This window comes from Pseudomyrmex gracilis, unplaced genomic scaffold, assembly GCF_002006095.1.
Source record: "Pseudomyrmex gracilis isolate BER0280 unplaced genomic scaffold, ASM200609v1 scaffold_36, whole genome shotgun sequence".
NCBI lineage: Eukaryota > Metazoa > Arthropoda > Insecta > Hymenoptera > Formicidae > Pseudomyrmex > Pseudomyrmex gracilis.
This window is the reverse complement of record NW_018020620.1, coordinates 135,934-154,745: the sequence shown is the minus strand read 5'-3', so window position 1 is coordinate 154,745 and position 18,812 is coordinate 135,934. Positions and strand designations below refer to the sequence as shown.

The following is an 18,812-nucleotide window of genomic DNA, read 5'->3' as shown; positions in this document are numbered from 1 at the left end:
GAGTTTTAGCATTAACATTAGCACCACTGTCAAGAAACATCTTAACAAATTGTTTATGTCCTTTTGTAACAGCAAGATGTAGTGGTGTAACACCTGGTGTAAATGTAGATATATATGTAAAATTAACATAAACTCCATGTTTTAAAAAATGTTCAAAAATTTATATATATTATTTCTCAGTTGCAATAAAAAGTTATACCTGTCTTATCACTGGCAGTAACGTTTGCTCCATAATTTAAAAGTAACTGTGCAATTTCCAATTCCTCATATTCAACCGCGTCGTGTAGCGGAGTGGTGGCGTACCGAGTTTTAGCATTAACATTAGCACCTCTGTCCAAAAGCATCTTAACACTATCTACATCTCCTCTGTGAAACGCAACCCAAAGTAATGTAGCATCTGAAAAAGAAGAAATACATGTACAATTAATGCCAAGTAAACTTCATGTTTTAAAACATGTTCAGCAATCTGTAAATATCTTTTCTCAGCTGCAATATAAAAAGGAAGTATACCGTTATCCTTACTGGCGTTAACGATACAGGTGTTAACGTTAGCTCCATGATTTAAAAGTAATTCAGCAATTTTTATTTCCTTATATTCAATAGCACTAGGAAGCAAAGTTGTGCCATTCCGAATTTTAGCATAAGCGTTAGCACATTTGTCAAAAAACGTGTTAACAAATTTTTTATGTCCTTTTTTAACAGCAAGGAGTAGTGGTGTAACACCTGGTGTAAAAGAATAGATATAAATAAAAGTAATATAAACTCCATGTTTTAAGATGTCCATCAATCTGTAAATATCCTTTTCAGCTGCAATAGAAAGTTATACCTGAGTTATCACTGCAATTAACGTTAGCTCCATGATTTAAAAGTAATTCAGCAATCTCCATTTTCTTATATTTAATCGCATAGTGAAGCGGAGTTGTGCCAGCCCGAGTTGCAGCATTAACGTTAGCACCTCTGCCAATAAGCATCTTAACAACATTTACACGTCCACTTCGAACAGCACAATACAGTGGTGTAAGACCTGACGTAAATGTAGATATATATGTAGAATTAATATAAACTCCATGTTTTAAAAAATGTTCACAAAAGTATAAGTATCTTTTCTCAGCTGCACTATAAAGTTATACCTAACTTATCAATGGCATTAACATTAGCTCCGTGATTTAAAAGTAATTCAGCAATTACTTTTTTCTTATATTTAACCGCAGCGTGGAGCGGAGTTGTGCCATCCCTAGTTTCAGCATTAACATTAGCACCTCTGTCTATAAGCATCTTAACACCATCTACATGTCTTTTTAGAATACTAACATACAGTGGTGTTTCACCTGGTGTAAATGTAGATAAATATGTAGAATTACTATAAATTCCATGTTGTAAACAATGTTCATCAATCTGTAAATATCCTTTCTCATCTGCATAATAGAGTTATACCTGACTCATCTGTAGCATTAACATTAGCTCCATAATTTAAAAGTAATTCAGCAATCTCCATTTGCTCATATTCAATCGCATCGTGAAGCGGAGTTGTGCAAAACCGAGTTTCAGCATTAACATTAGCACCTCTGTTTAGAAGCATCTTAACTCCATTTACATGTTGTACTCTAACAGCATGATACAGCGGTGTATAACCTGTAAAGAAAAAAATATATGTGAAATTAACTCTCCAATTAAACTCCATAGTTAAAAAACTGTTCATCAATTTGTAAATATCCTTTCTCAGCTGCAGAATAGAGTTATACCTAACTTATCACAAGCATTAACATTAGCTCCATGATTTAAAAGAAATTCAGCAATCTTTAGTTTTTTACATCTAACCGCATCATGAAGCAGAGTGCCATCCCGAGTTTCAGCGATAATGTTAGCATTTCTGTCCATGAGCATCTTAACAACATCTACATGTCCTTTTAGAACAGCAAGAAACAGTGGTGAAACCCCTGAAAAGGAAGAGATGTATGTAGAATTACGTCTCCAACTAAACTTAATGGTCAAAAAGATGTTCATCAAGCTGTAAATATCTCTTCTCATCTGCAATATAAAAGTATACCAAATCTATCACTGATATTAACATTAGCTCCATGATTTAAAAGAAATTCAGCACTTTCTGTTTCCTTATTTTCAATTGCATCATAAAGCAAAGTTCTGCCATACGAATCTTCAGTATTAATGTTAACACCTTTGTCCATAAACATCTTAACACCATCTACAAATCCTATGTGAACAGCGAGACACAGCGGTGTTACATCTGAAAAGGAAGAGATATATGTAGAATTAACTCTCCAAGTAAATTCCATGTTCTAAAAGATATTCATCAATCTCTAAATATCTTTTCTCAGTTGCAATATAAAGCCATACCTAACTCATCACTAGCATGAATAATAGCTCCATGATTTAAAAGCAAGTTAGCAATTTCTATGTTCTTATTTGCAATTGCATTGTGTAGAGGTGTTTTGCAATACCTATTTGAAGAATTAACGGCAGCATGTCTGTCTAGAAGCATCTTAACAATTTCTATGTCATCATTTATAACAGCAAGATGAAGTGGAGTATCATAATTGTTATTATCAAATTTGGCAGTGTTGCTGTTAACTTTAGAACCATTTGTTAAAAGTAGTTTAACAATTTCTGTATGCCTATTCTCAATAGCATCACAAAGTAAAACATATCCTCCTTTCCATGCTTGTGAATAAGATAGTCCAAAATAAGTAAGTATCTCCCTAGCTGTTTTTAAGTTTCCTTCACGAACTGCATTTATTAACGTGTAGCTTGGATCAATATAGTCCATGGTAAAAGTAGTGCTCAATTTGCATCCGTTTTTCTCTCAAATCTGTCTTCTATGTTGTTTCTCTGTTTAAGTTTTAGTTTTGGTTTTCCTATAATTATTTATATGTATTACAATCGTAAAATGTACATTAGTCAGGTATGTACCGAGAGCGGGATATGTAGCAAGAAAAGAAAATTTAAGATCAGCGTCCTCCGTTTTGGCTCTCTTAAGGGTCGTCTACAATGAAGAGTTTTAGACTGTAACAGTAAGAAACTGACAAATCACAATCAATTATTTTTCTGTACTTTGCCTGTGATTAGTCAATTTCTTACTATGACGGCCTACAACTCTCCATTGTAAACGGCTCTTTATAAATTCACGTGACCTATCTTATAGATGTTTCAGTACTGCCAAAGGTACATTCCAAAATCCTATCTTAGTTACTAAAATGATATATTTTACGTCACGTGTACTATAGTTTTTGGTTACCAGGGTAAGATTTTGGAACGTACCCAAGTAATAACAGAACATTATATGTTCACTTAAGCCAGTTCTACAATACAGTCGAAAACCGTAATTCGTACGAATATGACCAATCCCAATCGATTATTCTTCTGTAATTAGTCTGTGATTGGTCAATTTATTACAACTGAAAGTTTACCACAGTATTGTAGAACAAGCCTTAATGACGCAAAGCCGCTAGATAACAGTTACCACGGCATTAATTACGTTCAAAAAACTCAACGGTTGAAAGATCATCACTTATGATAAGACTATTCTTAAAAATCTATATCGGATCCAAAAGTATGATCCAATCAGAAGTGATTATCTCTCAACCGTTGTGCGACTCTTGAGTTGTCTGAACGCACCCATTTACATTTTATGGATAAGTTCCACTTGCCGTTCGCAATGCTCACGCTCACTCCACGAACTCGCATGTTCCACCTTCGAAACAGGACCTTATATATATATATATATATAAAGAAAATACATACATATATCTGTGATAAAAACACAGATTAATTCAAAAATTTCCAATCTAATTTTATTTTTCAACTTAATAAAAGCAATTCCACGTGTTACACTCTGTTCAATAAAAAAGTATCATCAGATTAATGTAAATAAATGTTGCGTTATGCAAATGTTATAAAATCTGACACAAAGTTTGAAAAAGTAAAAGATAAAACAGCCTAGTTTTCCTTGGATCCACCATCCAAAAAAACACGTCCGAAGGAATGTAAACGTAAAACCCACCTTTCAAAAAAGTAGGATAAGATAAAATCGTAAAAAAAAATTATTTCAAAATAAGATGGGGTACATATTTAGAAAAAGTCACCTTCCTAAGATTTTAATGATAACATATGTTGTCAAGGACACCTTTCTGAGTAACAATCAAAAAGTTTTAGCCGTCGCTTGTTGTTTCAAAAAAAGTTATAAACACTTGAAGTCTCAAAACTAAATTTTTATTTTTCGACAACGTGTACATTTTTTCATGTTGGAAGCGTGTAAGCAAGAGGTGGCTACGCCCCCCCCCCCCCCCGTAAGGTGAAGAAGCTCCGGCCCTCACCCTGCTCATCCCCCAAAAAAATATAGAAAACGACTTCCGTTTACATGCGACACTTACTCAGAAGTCGTTCTCTATATTTTCTCGAAAGGAGAGCAAAGAAGAGAAGCGGAACCACTCCCCCCTGCAGAGGGGTGTAGCCCCCTATGCTTACACGCTTCCAACATGAACAAAATGTACACGATGTCGAAAAATGAAAATTTAGTTTTGAAACTTCAAGTGTTTATAAATTTTTTTTAAACAACGAGCTACGGCTAAAACTTTTTGATTGTTACTCAGGAAGGTGTCCTTGACAACATATGTTAAGCTCATTAAAATCGGAGGGGTGATCTTTTCTAAATATTTACCTAACAGACTTTTAAGCCATCGATTGAAATTCTTATGTCATTATCACTTAGGTAACTAAATATTTGTTCAATACACTCACGTGGTAGCTGAGGAAAATTACAGAAAAAGTAGAAACTTTTAGTGCCTTGTTCGAGCAACTCTTTTCTTTCCATACCTTTTCTGAACTGATTTTTTATCATGCTAGAGTATATTGGAAATTTTATTTTATACTCGTCTGACCTTAAAACCTGCACTACATTTTCATTTCTCATATATATTGCTACTAGATTTGTATCTTTTATCAAGATATCGTAAAATGATATGTTAGTATTACTAATTTTCTCATTCTTCATGATTGCTACTTCTTTTTCACATTCATCCTGTAAATCTCTTAGTTCATAATTGCTGCTTATTGATAATAATTGTTCACTTATGGATAAATTTGCAGCTTTTATCTTAACTATATGCTGTGCAAGAAACTCAGCAATTTCTTTACAACAGATGCGACTAGAAAAGTCAGAATAATCGTTATATGATATAGCATTAATGTTAGCACTTCTGTCTAACAACATCGCAACAACTTCTACATTTTCTTTTTCAACAGCAAGACACAGTGGTGTACGACCTGGTGCAAAAAAAAGACATATATGTCGAATTAACATAAAACTCCATGGTTTAAAAGCTGCTTATAAATCTGTAAATATCTTTCCTCAGCTACAATTTAAAGTTATACCTGACTTATCACTGGCATTAACGTTAGCTCCATGATTTAAAAGTAATTCAGCAATCTCCATTAACTTATAGTCAACCGCAACGTGAAGCAGAGGTGTGCCATCCCGAGTTTTAGCATTAACGTTGGCACCTCTGACCAAAAGCATCTTAACAGCATCTACGTATCCTATGTTAACAGCCAGACACAGTGGTGTATCACCTGAAGCAAAAGAAATATATGTAGAATTAACTCTCCAATTAAATCCCATGTTTTCAAAAATGGTCATCAATCTGTAAATATCTTTCCTCAGCTGCAATATAAAGTTATACCTAGGATGTCAGTGGCATTATTGTCAGCTGCGTGATTTAAAAAAAATTCAGCAATTTCTATTTTCTTATGTCGAATCGCATGGTGAAGCGGAGTTGTGCCATACCGAGTTCCAACAACACAGTTAACGCCTTTGTCCATAAGCATCTGAACATCATTTAAACGTCCTCTCTCAATAGCAAGAGACAGTAGTGCAACACCTAGTGTAAAAGAATAGAGAAATGTAGAAGTAATATAACGTCCATGTTTTAAAAAATCATCATATCTCTGTAAATATCCTTTCTCATTTCCATAATAGAGTTATACCTGACTCATCTCTAGCATTAACATTAGCTCCATGATTTAAAAGTAATTCAGCAATCTCCATTTGCTCATATTCAATCGCATTGTGGAGCGGAGTTGTGCCATCTTCAGTTTCAGCAGTGACGTTAGCACCTCTGTCAATAAGCATCTTAACAAATTGTTTATGTCCTTTTGTAACAGCAAGATGTAGTGGTGTAACACCTAGTGTAAATGTATATATATATGTAAAATTAACATAAACTCCATGTTTTAAAAAATGTTCATCAATCTGTAAATATCCTTTCTCATNTNCATAATAGAGTTATACCTGACTCATCTNTAGCATTAACATTAGCTCCATNATTTAAAAGTAATTCAGCAATCTCCATTTGCTCATATTCAATCGCATCGTGAAGCGGAGTTGTGCAAAACCGAGTTTCAGCATTAACATTAGCACCTCTGTCTAAAAGCATCTTAACACTATCTACATCTCCTCTGTGAACAGCAAACCACAGTAATGTAGCATCTGAAAAAAATGTACATGTAGAATTAATGCCAAGTAAACTTCATGTTTTAAAACTTGTTCAGCAATCTGTGAATATTTTGTCTCAGCTGAAATATAAAAAGGAGGTATACCGTTATCGTTACTGTCATTAACGTTACAGGTGTTACCGGTAGCTCCATGATTTAATAGTATTTCAGCAATTTTTATTTCGTTATATTCAATAGCATTTGCAGGAAGCAAAGTTGTGCCATACCGAAATGTAGCATAATCGTTAGCATCTCTGTCCAAAACCGTGCTAACAAATTTTTCATGTCCTTTTTTAATAGCAAAGTGTAGTGGTGTAACACCTAGTGTAAAAGAATAAATATAAATAGAAGTAATATAAACTCCGTTTGTTTTAAGATGTTCATCAATCTGTAAATATCCTTTCTCAGCTGCAGAATAGAGTTATACCTAACATATCACAAGCATTAACGTTAGCTCCATGATTTAAAAGTAATTCAGCAATCTTTATTTTCTCAAATCTAACCGCATTGTGAAGCAGAGTTGAGCCATTCCGAGTTTCAGCATTAATGTTAGCATTTCTGTCCATGAGCATCTTAACAACATCTACATGTCCTGTTTGAACAGCAAGACTCAGCAAAGTTATGCCATCCTGAGTTTCAGCATTAACGTTAGCACCTCTGTCCATGAGCATCTTAACACCATCTTCATGTTCTTTTTGAACAGCAAGAAACAGTGGTGAAACCCCTGAAAAGGAAGAGATGTATGTAGACTTACGTCTCCAACTTAATGGTCAAAAAGATGTTCATCAATCTGTAAATATCTTTTCTCATCTGCAATATGAAAGTATACCGTGTCTATCACTGATATTAACATCAGCTCCATGATTTAAAAGTAATTCAGCAATTTCTGTTTGCTTATTTTCAATTGCATCGTAAAGCAAAGTTCTGCCATACCAATTTTCAGTATTAATGTTAACACCTTTGTCCATAAACATCTTAACACCATCTACATATCCTTTTTTAGCAGCGAGACACATCGGTGTTTCACCTGAAAATAAAGAGATATATCTAGAATTAACTCTCCAAGTAAACTCCATGTTCTAAAAGATGTTCATCAATCTGTAATTATCTTTTCTCAGCTGCAATATAAAGCCATACCTAACTTATCAGTAACATTAATAATAGCTCCATGATTTAAAAGCAATTTAGCGATTTCTATTTTATTATTTTCAATTGCTTTGTGAAGCGGAGTTCTGCCATTCCTAGTTGTAGCATTAACGTTAGCACGTCTGTCTAGAAGCATCTTAACAATTTCTATGTCACCATTTATAACAGCAAGATGAAGTGGAGTATCATGATATTCATCAGTGGTGCTGTTAACTTTAGAACCGTTTGTTAAAAGTAGTTTAATAACTTCTGTATGCCTTCTCTCAATAGCATCACAAAGTAAAACATATCCTTCTTTCCATGCTTGTGAATAAGATAGTCCAAAATAAGTAAGTATCTCCCTTGCTCTTTCTAGGTTTCCATCACGAACTGCATGTTGTAACGTGTAGCTTGTATCAATATAATTCATGGTAAAAATAGTGCTCAATTTGCATCTGTTTTTCTCTCAAATCTCTCTTCTATGTTGTTCCTCTGTTTAAGTTTTAGTTTTGGTTTTCCTATAATTATTTAAATGTGTACTCAGACTGGCGTGTGGACTAATCTTTACGGTCCAAGAGCCATACTTGCACCAAACCAAACCTTATTTATATGGGTGCGTTCACTTTGGGCGCTTACGCGCTTTGAGCGTCAGTCTATCTTTGTTCTATATTTAAACAACACTGGGTGCGTTCAGACAACTCAACAGTTGCACAACGGTTGAGAGATAATCACTTCTGATTGGATCATACTTTTGGAACCAAATCAGATTTTGAAGAATAGTCCTATCATAAGTGATGATCTCTCAACCGTTGAGTTGTCTGAACGCACCCAATAAAGACAGACTGACGCTTAAAGCGCGTAAGCGTTTAAAGTGAACGCACCCTATGTATTACAATCGTAAAATTTAAATTAGTCAGATACGTACCGGTTGCAGGATAAGTAGCAAGAAGAGAAAACGTAAGATCAGCGTTCTCCGTTTTGGCTCTCTTATGGCTTTCGCACATAAGGCCTATTGTATGCGGGCAATAACTGTTAACTTATGCCGGAACCGGTAGAGTTTAGCTATAGGATTCCAATACTTCTGTTTATACGCATTCGGCAATTTTGTATAAACAGAAGTATTAAAATCATATAGTTAAACTTTACCGGTTCCGGCATAAGTTAACAGTTATTGCTCGCATAAACCAGGCCTAAAACTTGAGACCATAAGACGTAGCCGTAAGAAAATTGACTAATCAGAATGTAATAATTGTAACCACAAACCGTATATTTCTGGAGTATGAGTGAGGAATAATCATATTCTTCAGTTTTCGCCATTTCCTTGCCACGCACGTGGTCATCGCAGTTTTACAAGTTTTACGGCCGTTTTGGCCTGGTTTATGCGGGCAATAATTGTTAACTTATGCCGGAACCGGTAGAGTTTAACTATAGGATTTCAATGCTTCTGTTTTATACAAAATTGCCGAAAGCGTATAAACAGAAGTATTGAAATCCTATAGTTAAACCAGAGAGAAGTCTGAGAGCGGTTATGCCATTGCAGTTGACGGTTTCAGCCGCTGGTGTGAGCCGTATTTCCACAAAAGTGGAACTCAAAGGCCGTTCTCCATGAAACTCAAGTAGCAGATCTCGTGGAACTGATCAATCACGTTGGTCGATTGGCTGATTTGACTCTGCAATTGGTCAATTCCACGAGATCTGATACTTGCGTTTAATGTAGAACGGCCTTTGAGTTCCACTTTTGTGGAAATACGGCCAAAACAGCGGCTGAAACCGTCAACTGCAATGGCATGGCCGCTCTCAGGCTTCTCTCTGATAGAGGTATTGAAATCCTATAGTTAAACTTTACCGGTTCCGGCATAAAAAATTAACAGTTAAATTGGATTGCATCAGCCGTATCGGTTGGATGTGCGTTGTTACGCTGTGAATATTTTTGGACAATTTTGTCGGTGTTTTACACCACTTTCTTTATTATCTTTAATCAAACAAATATACAACTTGGTGGCTTGGCGTCAGAAACCCAATTCACGGTTTTAAACCTGTTATCAAAAAGACTATGGACTAGCTTTATAGGTCCACTGAGCCAAAAGAGCACCAAAACCACCACCAACCAAAGTTAACAGTTATTGCCCGCATAAACCAGGTCAAAACGGCCGTAAAACTTGTAAAACGGCGATGACCACGTGCGTGGCAAGGAAACGGCGGGAAATAAAGAATGATTATTAATAAATTACTTTATTGTTTTACATACCTTTAACACCAACAACGCGTTACAAAAAGGTGCAAGAACAAGCGGGGTCGACGACTCCTAAACGCGCGAACGTTACAGGATTTTTTGTGTGAATAAGCCGTTGAGAGTCGCGATGATGACACGAACTCGCGCTAACCACTTCAGGAGCAGAACGGAAAGGAAACGGCGGGAAATGAAGAAAATATGATTATTAATAAATTACTTTATTGTTACATACCTTTAACACCAACAACGCGTTAGAAAAAGGAGCAAGAGCAAGCAGGCTCGACTCCTGAACGCACGAACGTTACGGGCCTTTTTGTGCGTTGTTCGCGATGACCAGGCCAAACTGCGTGCACCACCACTGATGCAAGATCGAGCAGAGAGCAACGGCAGCACCAAAGCGTTGGGGGCACGCACACAAGCGAGAACTGCCGTCCGTGTGCGCACACGGAGGGCAGTTCTCGCTTGTGTGCGTGTCCCCACCGCTTCGATCTCTCGTTGCTCTCTGCTCGACCTTGTAACTCTGTGCACCACAGCCGTTGCTAGTCGCGTATCTTCGCAATGAGAGGCACGAGGCCCGAGAAAGAGAGACGCACGAAGTTTAAATATGGGCATAAATAGTCGAGTCATTATGCGCAGGCGCGTCTACTAAGCGAGTGCGAGCGAGACAAAGCATTGGAAAGAACGCGAGAAAGAGAAATGCCCAAACGTGTTTGAATGTTCACCGCATGCGCGCAAAGCAGCTGGAGAGAAAGGCTACTATATTGTCTGCACCGTAACATGTGGCTTCAGGTCGGCACCGTACTAGCAATATAGGAGTATTACATATATGGTGCACCGGCGTTGTTTCTACTTGTAAATCTGGGAGTAATGTACCATCCCATTTATTCCCAAAAAATCGTGAACGTCGCAAGTTGTGGTTAGACAATTTACATATACAGCAAGTAGATGAACGTGAAATTCAAATGTGGCGAGTGTGCTACAAACATTTTTGTGACAACGATTTATAGTTGTGCCCAAACAAGACGTGTTTTAAAAAAACACTGCAATTCCGACATTACATATTCCATCGGATGAAACTACAGCAAACACAAAAACTGTTGAACACCAACAACTGAATCAGCAGCAAGAATTGACAAAACAAGGAATAATACTTCAACATCATGAAGAACAGATAGTACAGCAGACAGAGCGGCAACAAAAATTGGCAAAGCAAGAAATGATACTGCAACAGCATCAAGAACAGATGCAAAAGAATTTATTTTACAACGGTGCAAATTTATTAACAACATATTAACTGGTAAAATACAAAAAGAATGTTGGGACGCTAATGTTATATATACTCAAGCTAAAACAATGTCTCTGAAATATTCTAAGAACAAAAAATAAAATTTATATTTTATATAATATTTATAATGTGTACTGAAAAGTTCGATTTCTTCTATACCGTTTAATTAAAACTCGACCCGACTCCGATTATTATTTCAATTAATAATATTTTCTGTTCGATTCCGTATTCGATTGAAACGATTGATCAAACACGTAATTTCAAATTGAATATGGCGAACACGTGCCCCTGCGTGATCACTACGATTTCGACACGAACGCTCCGACAATTAATAGGAAATTGCAAATGATTGTAAACGCTCCGTATAATTAGAACACTGTATATATTTGAATAAAATATATAATGAACAAAATAAACGACTTTTATAATACAATAAATGAATCTTTGAATTGTACGTATTTTCCGACTTGACTCTCAGGCAACGATTCGACTGTTCTGTTCGCCTTCACAAAGGAGAATGCCCGGTTGCCTCGATCCAGGCGGATGTTCGATTTTGTAACGGACATTCTCGAACGGATTTTTAGGAGCACCGTTGTCGACGTGCTTCCGCTAATAGTACGGACAGCATCCACCAGGGCGCATGCACGGCCGGTACATCCAGTAACTGGCGCGCTCTCGCGGGTGCCGTCTTACAGTACGTTATGTATATTTATATATATTTTAATAAATTATGACAATAAAAAAAAACTTATCTATTGTTTTTTATTTAAAGCAAAAATAATAAAATAGTGTAATAACCTAACCTAGATACATATATGTGTGTGTGTGTGTGTAACACTGGACGCCATGTTGGAATTTAGTTCCATTTTACCAACGTCATATTTCAGAGAGCGCCACAAATGCTGATACCACCGGGTCCCATAGAATTTATATGGCAGTTTGGTGGCCCTGGTTCTATCTTTTTCTTTTTAATATGGATAAATAAAGATAAACTGTGAACTAGTGCAGCCAGTTCAGGGAAAAAAAACAAACCTATTATTTTGTTTGCATCAAATGAGATAGTCGCTCTCTGGCTTCTCTTCGCTTCTAACAATAGAAGCGTGGACTAAGCTATAAGGTCGAATTTCCATTGGTTAAATCCCGTTTTAAGGCCAGTATAAACTCATTTTAAATTTAACAAGCACCATTTTTTTAATTAAAAAACTAACTACTAATTTCCTATTTTTATACGTGTACTTATTTATATTTATTTTTTTCATAGAAGATTTTTTTATATAAATCGCTGATTTTAAACATACAATGAAGTTAAACATATCCATCGCACATAATTTTATTTTTTTAATTAATAAAAGCAATTACACGTATTACACTCTGTCTTCAATAAAAGAGTATCATCGGATTAATGTATATAAATTTTGCGTTATACAAATGTTATAAAATCTGACACAAAGTTTGAAAAAGGGGAAGATATAAAACAGTCTAGTTTTCCTTTGATAGACCATAAAAGAACACGTCCAAGAGAATGTAAACGTAAAAAATAACTTTCAAAAAAGTAGGGATAAGATAAAATCTTAAAAAAATAATAATTTTAAAATAAGATAGTAATCTGTATTTACAATACAACAATAATCTTTACGTTTGTACAGCTGTTATTTCACATGTTTAAATAATAGTTCATTTTTTCTTAACTTACACACATAGCACTTTACATGTATTTGAAGTAATTTATACATCATTAACGGCCTATTTCTTTATATCTCTCGATAGCTATCCTCTGGATAAATTCCTCTGAGAACTGAAAAGAAGAACTAATTTTGGGAGATATTTTCTAGATAAAGTTATCGAAAACTTATCTACAGCCAATGTTTTCACTTCTAGATAAGTTTTCGATAACTTTATCTAAAAGATATCTCCCAAAATTGGTTCTCCTTATTGGTTATCAGAAGAATTTATCCAGAGGATAGCTATCGAGAGGTACGAAGAAATCGGCCGCTAGAAGTGAAATAATTGGCTATAAGAGGATACTGGATACCGACTAAAGCGACCTGGAAACCGACGTTTTTATAACATAAAATTCTTTATTTTTCTAATTTTATTTACTGTATGACATTAAAAGCGAAAAAATTTGTGATGAATTTTGACATTCCAAAGCACAACAGCCATTTCTTAGCACAATTTAATTATTTCTAGAGAAGCATTTTGGATTTGATGCAGTAAATACGACACAGAATCTGATTAAAGAACGTCGGTTTACATAGTCGGTATCCAGTACTCTATTAATATCAGTTATTAAGATTACTGACACTAACAAATTTACAAGTATCTATTAATATTTTTATGTCATTATTACTTAAGAAACTAATTATTTTTTCAATACACTCAAGTGGTAGCACAGGAAAGTTACAGAAAAAATAAAAACTTATAGTGCCTTGTTCGAGCAACTCATTTCTTTCCATACCTTTTCTGAACTGATTTTTTATCATGCTAGAGTATATTGGAAATTTTATTTTATACTCGTCTGATCTTAAAACCTGCACTACATGTTCATTTCTCATGTATATTGCTACTCGATTTGTATCTTTTATCAAGATATTGTAAAATGATATAGTAGTATTACTAATTTTCTCATTCTTCATGATTGCTACTTCTGTTTCACATTCATCCTGTAAATCTCTTATTTCATAATTGCTGCACGTTGATAATAATTGTTCACTTACGAATAAATTTGCAGCTTTTATCTTAACTATATGCTGCGTAAGGAAATCAGCAATTTCTTCATAATACATGCGACAAGAAAAGTCAGAATAATCGTTATATGATATAGCATTAATATCCGCACCCCTGTCTACCAACATCGCAACAGCTTCTACATTTTCTTTTTCAACAGCAAGACACAGTGGTGTAACACCTGGTGCAAAAGAAAAGATATATGTCGAATTAATATAAAACTCCATGTTTTAAAAGATGTTTATGAATGTGAAAATATTTTCTCAGCTATAATTTAAAGTTATACCTGACTTATCACTGGCATTAACATGAGCACCATAATTTAACAGTAACTCGGCAATCTCCATTTCCTCATCTACATGTCCACTTTGAACAGCAACATGCAGTGGTGTAATACCTGGTGTAAATGTAAATATATATGTAGAATTAATATAAACTCCATGTTTAAAAAAATGTCCAAACACTTATTTATATATTTTCTCAGGTGCAATATAAAGTTATACCTGACTCATCACTGGCATTAACAATGGCTCCACGATTTAGAAGAACTTTAGCAATTTCTATTTCATTATTTAGAATAGCATTGTTTAACGGAGTTATTCTCTGTCGAGTTCCACCATTAATGTTGGCACCACTGTCCAACAGCACGTTAACACAATCTACATGTCCTTTTTTAATAGCAACAGATAGTGGTGTAACACCTAGAGTAAAGGAAGATATATATATAAATATATGTAGAATTAAACTCCTTGGTGTAAAAAATGTTCAACAATCTGTCAATATCCTTCCTCAGCTGCAATATAAAGAGAAGTTATACCGTAATCGTTACTAGCGGTAACGTTAGCTCCGTTATTTAAAAGTAATTCTGCAATCTCCATTTTCTCATATTCAATTGCAGTATGAAGAAAAGTAGTGCCATCTCGAGTTTCAGCGTTAACGTTAACACCACTGTCAAGAAACATCTGGACAAATTGTTTATGTCCATTTGCAACAGCAAGACACAGTGGTGTAACACCTGGTGTAAAGAAATAGATATATGTAGAATTAATATTCCCACCATGTTTTAAGAGATGTTCATCAATTTATAAATATCCTTTTTCAGCTGCACTATAAAGAGAATTAATACCTTCATCGTTACTAGCAGTAACGTTAGCTCCATGATCAGTTAAAAGTAATTCCGCTATCTCCATTTTCTCATATAGAACTGCATAGTGAAGCAACGTTGTGCCATCCGGAATTTCAGCATTGACATCGGCACCTCTGACCAAAAGCATCTTAACACCATCTACATATCCTGTTTTAACAGCGAGAAACAGTGGTGTTTCACCTGAAAAAAAGAGAAATATGTAGAATTAACTCTTCAATTAAATTCCATGTTTAAAAAAATGTTCATCAATCAGAAATATTTTTTCTCAGCTGGAATATAAAGTTATACCTGACTCATTACTGGAATTAACATTAGCTCCATGATTTAAAAGTAATTCAGCAATCTCCATTTGCTCATATTCAATCGCATTGTGGAGCGGAGTTGTGCCGTCTCGAGTTTCAGCATCGACGTAAGCACGTTTGTCAATAAGCATCTTAACAAATTGTTTATGTCCTTTTGTAACAGCAAAATGTAGTGGTGTAACACCTGGTGTAAATGTAGATATGTAGAATTAATATAAACTCCATGTTTTAAAAAATGTTTACAAATTTATAAGTATCTTTTCTCAGCTGCAATATAACGTTATACCTAAATTATCGGTGGCATTTACGTTAGCGCCGTGATGTAACAGTAAGTCTGCAATCTCCATTTCCTCATTTTCAATCGAATGGTGAAGCGGGGTTGAGCCATCCTGAGTTTTAGCATGACAGTTAGCGCCACTATCAAGAAACAACCTAACAAATTGTTTATGTCCTTTTGTAACAGCAAGATGTAGTGGTGTAACATCTGGAAATGTACATATATATGTAAAATTATCATAAACTCCATGTAGTAAAACATGTTCAAAAATTTATAGATATTATTTCTCAGCTGCAATAAAAAGTTATACCTGTCTGATCACTGGCAGTAACGTTTGCTCCATAATTTAAAAGTAACTGTGCAATTTCCAATTCCTCATATTCAACCGCGTCGTGTAGCGGAGTTGTGGCGTACCGAGTTTTAGCATCAACATTTGCACCACTGTCTAAAAGCATCTTAACAATATCTACATCTCCTCTGTGAACAGCAAACCACAGTAATGCAACATCTGAAAAGAAATAGATACATGTACAATTGATTCCACTTAAACTCCATGTTTTAAAAGATGTTCAGCAATCTGTAAATATCCTTTCTCAGCTGCAATATAAAAAGAAAGTATACCTTTATCGTTACTGGCGTTAATAGTAGCTCCATGATTTAAAAGGAGTTCACCAATTTCTAATTCCTTATATTCAGTAGCATTACGAAGCGAAGTTTTGCCATACCGAATATTAGCATTATCATTATAAAATCTGCGATAAAGCATCGCAAGAAATCTTTCATGTCCTTGTTTAACAGCAACGAGTAGTGGTGTAACACCTGGTGGAAAGGAATAGATATAAATAGAAGTAATATAAACTCCATGTTTTAAGATGTTCATCAATCTGTAAATCTTTTCTCAGCTGCAATATGAAGGTATACCGTATATATCACTGGCGTTGACGTTAGCTCCGTGACGTAAAAGTAACTCCGCAATTTCCATTTCCTCATATTTAATAGCGTAATGGAGCGGTGTTGTGCCTTCTCGAGTTTCAACAGTGACATCAGCACCTTTGTCGATAAGCATCTTAACACCATCTACATGTCTATTTTCAATAGCACGATACAGTGGTGTAACACCTGATGTAAATGTAGATATATATTTAGAAGTAATATATACTCCTTGTTTTAAAAAATGTTCACAAATTTATAAGTATCTTTTCGCAGCTGCAATATAAAGTTATACCGTCTGTATCACTGGCGTTAACGTTAGCACCGTGATGTATAAGTAATTCAGCACTTTCCGTCCCGACTGCAATCGCATCGTGAAGTGGAGTAGTGCCAGTTCGAGTTTCAGCAGTGACGATAGCACCTCTCTCAATAAGCATCTTAACACCATCTACACGTCCTCTTCGAGCAGCATAATACAGTGGTGTAATGCCTGGTGAAAATGTATATATATATATATATGTGGAATTAATATAAACTCCATGTTTTAAAAAATGTTAATCAATCTGTAAATATCCTTTCTCAGCTGCAATATAAAGGTATACCGTAAGAACAACGGGCATTAACGTTAGCGCCATGATGTAATAATATTTCAGCAATCTCCAAATCCTCATATTCAATCGCATCATAAAGAGGAGTTGTGCCATACCGAGTTTCAGCATTAACATTTGCACCTCCGTTTATAAGCATCTTAACTCTATTTACATGTTTTTCTACAACAGCATAATACAGTGGTGTATCACCTGAAAAAGAAGAAATATATGTAGAATTTATTCTCCAATTAAACTCCATGGTTTAAAAGATGTTCATCAATCTGTAAATATCTTTTCTCAGTTGCAATATAAAGGTATACCGTAGTTATCATAGGCATTAACGTCAGCTCCACGATTTAAAAGTACTTCTACAATCTCAATTTTCGCATATTTAGCCGCTTCGTGAATTGGAGTTGTTCCATCTGGAGTCTCAGCATTCACGTTAGCACCTCGGTTAATAAGCATGGTAACACCATCTACATGTCCGTTTAGAACAGCAAAAAACAGTGGTGTAAAATCTGAAAAGGAAAAGATGTGTATGTAGAATTACTTCTCCAATTAAACTTAATGGTCAAAAAGATGTTCATCTTTCAATCTGTAAATATCTTTTCTCAGCTGCAATATGAAGGTATACCGTCTATATCACGGGCATCGACGTTAGCTCCATAATTTAAAAGTAAATCGGCAATCTCTATTTCGCCACATTCCATCGCATCGTGTAGCAAAGTTCTGCCACACCAATTTTCAATATTAACATCAAAAACTCGGTCCATAAACATCTTAAAACCATCTACAAATCCTGTGTGAACAGCGAGACGCAGCGGTGTTATATCTGTGAAAAGGAAGAGATATATGTAGAATTAACTCTCCAAGTAAATTCCATGTTCTAAAAGATATTCATCAATCTGTAAATATCTTTTCTCAGCTGCAATATAAAAAAAAAAAGCCATACCTAACTCATCACTAGCATGAATACTAGCTCCATGATTTAAAAGCAAGTTAGCAATTTCTATGTTCTTATTTGCAATTGCATTGTGTAGTGGTGTTGTGCAATACCTATTTGAAGAATTAACGGCAGCATGTCTGTCTAGAAGCATCTTAACAATTTCTATGTCATCATTTATAACAGCAAGATGAAGTGGAGTATCATAATCGTCATTATCAAATTTGGCAGTGTTGCTGTTAACGTTAGAACCGTTTGTTAAAAGTAGTTTAACAATTTCAGTATGCTTATTCTCAATAGCATCACAAAGTAAAACATATCCTCCTTTCCATGCTTGTGAATAAGATAGTCCAAAATAAGTCAGTATCTCCCTAGCTCTTTCTAGGTTCCCTTCACGAACTGCATTTATTAACGTGTAGCTTGGATCAATATAGTCCATGGTAAAAGTAGTGCTCAATTTGCATCCGTTTTTCTCTCAAATCTGTCTTCTATGTTGTTTCTCCGTTTAAGTTTTAGTTTTGGTTTTCCTGTAAGTATTTATATGTATTACAATAGTAAAATTTAAATTAGTCAGGTACGTACCGAGAGCGAGATAAGTAGCAAGAAGAGAGAAAACGTAAGAGCCAAGGTCTGTAGAATAGACAGGTTGCCTGGTAACTCTCGATCAATCAGAAAATGCCAAAGTGATGTCATTCAGCATGCCCGTTTAAATTAATACGAGTTACATGGTTCGTATATTATATGAA

At 35.1% G+C, this 18,812-nt stretch overlaps 2 protein-coding genes across 7 annotated transcripts in view; both read right to left on the bottom strand.

Annotated features, from left to right (window-relative positions):
• LOC109852820 (serine/threonine-protein phosphatase 6 regulatory ankyrin repeat subunit B-like) overlaps positions 1-18,812 on the bottom strand; it is a 22,682-nt gene that overhangs the window by 2,491 nt on the left and 1,379 nt on the right. The window contains exons 2-16 of one of the 6 annotated variants that reach the window (XM_020424335.1): positions 18,180-18,593; positions 17,758-17,955; positions 17,444-17,641; positions 17,136-17,333; positions 16,829-17,023; positions 16,525-16,722; positions 16,225-16,422; positions 15,914-16,111; positions 15,613-15,810; positions 15,313-15,510; positions 15,004-15,204; positions 14,695-14,892; positions 14,381-14,578; positions 14,164-14,274; positions 4,564-5,280 (exon numbers count right to left, since the gene is read on the bottom strand). In XM_020424335.1, coding sequence (XP_020279924.1) covers positions 4,676-5,280; positions 14,164-14,274; positions 14,381-14,578; positions 14,695-14,892; positions 15,004-15,204; positions 15,313-15,510; positions 15,613-15,810; positions 15,914-16,111; positions 16,225-16,422; positions 16,525-16,722; positions 16,829-17,023; positions 17,136-17,333; positions 17,444-17,641; positions 17,758-17,955; positions 18,180-18,204 — 3,117 coding nt within the window. In that variant the 5' untranslated portion in view covers positions 18,205-18,593 and the 3' untranslated portion in view covers positions 4,564-4,675. Of the gene's footprint in view, positions 1-78; positions 94-199; positions 398-510; positions 724-826; positions 1,025-1,130; positions 1,329-1,434; positions 1,633-1,742; positions 1,938-2,047; positions 2,246-2,459; positions 3,001-4,563; positions 5,281-13,053; positions 14,059-14,163; positions 14,275-14,380; positions 14,579-14,694; positions 14,893-15,003; positions 15,205-15,312; positions 15,511-15,612; positions 15,811-15,913; positions 16,112-16,224; positions 16,423-16,524; positions 16,723-16,828; positions 17,024-17,135; positions 17,334-17,443; positions 17,642-17,757; positions 17,956-18,179; positions 18,594-18,648; positions 18,802-18,812 lie in introns of those variants that run through there. The other 5 variants (XM_020424334.1, XM_020424333.1, XM_020424332.1 and 2 more) reach the window with 5 other exon arrangements.
• Positions 6,410-8,709, bottom strand: LOC109852823 (ankyrin-2-like). Its single transcript, XM_020424340.1, has 6 exons — positions 8,558-8,709; positions 7,645-8,150; positions 7,337-7,534; positions 7,011-7,231; positions 6,613-6,828; positions 6,410-6,502 (listed from the first exon to the last, which is right to left on the bottom strand). Exons 2-5 carry the CDS (start codon positions 8,060-8,062, stop codon positions 6,685-6,687), a joined length of 981 nt encoding a protein of 326 aa, XP_020279929.1. The 5' UTR covers positions 8,063-8,150; positions 8,558-8,709; the 3' UTR covers positions 6,410-6,502; positions 6,613-6,684.

What these genes read in the sequence shown, in the direction of transcription:
- LOC109852823 (XM_020424340.1), bottom strand. Translation starts at nt 8,062, where the DNA reads ATGAATTATATTGATACAAGCTACACGTTACAACATGCAGTTCGTGAT. An exon ending in TAATGTTACTGATAAGTTAG is followed by an intron (nt 7,535 to 7,644) that starts GTATGGCTTTAT and finishes CTTTATTTTCAG; the next exon opens with GTGAAACACCGATGTGTCTC. An exon ending in CAACTCTGCTTCACAATGCG is followed by an intron (nt 6,829 to 7,010) that starts GTTAGATTTGAG and finishes CTTTTACACTAG; the next exon opens with GTGTTACACCACTACACTTT.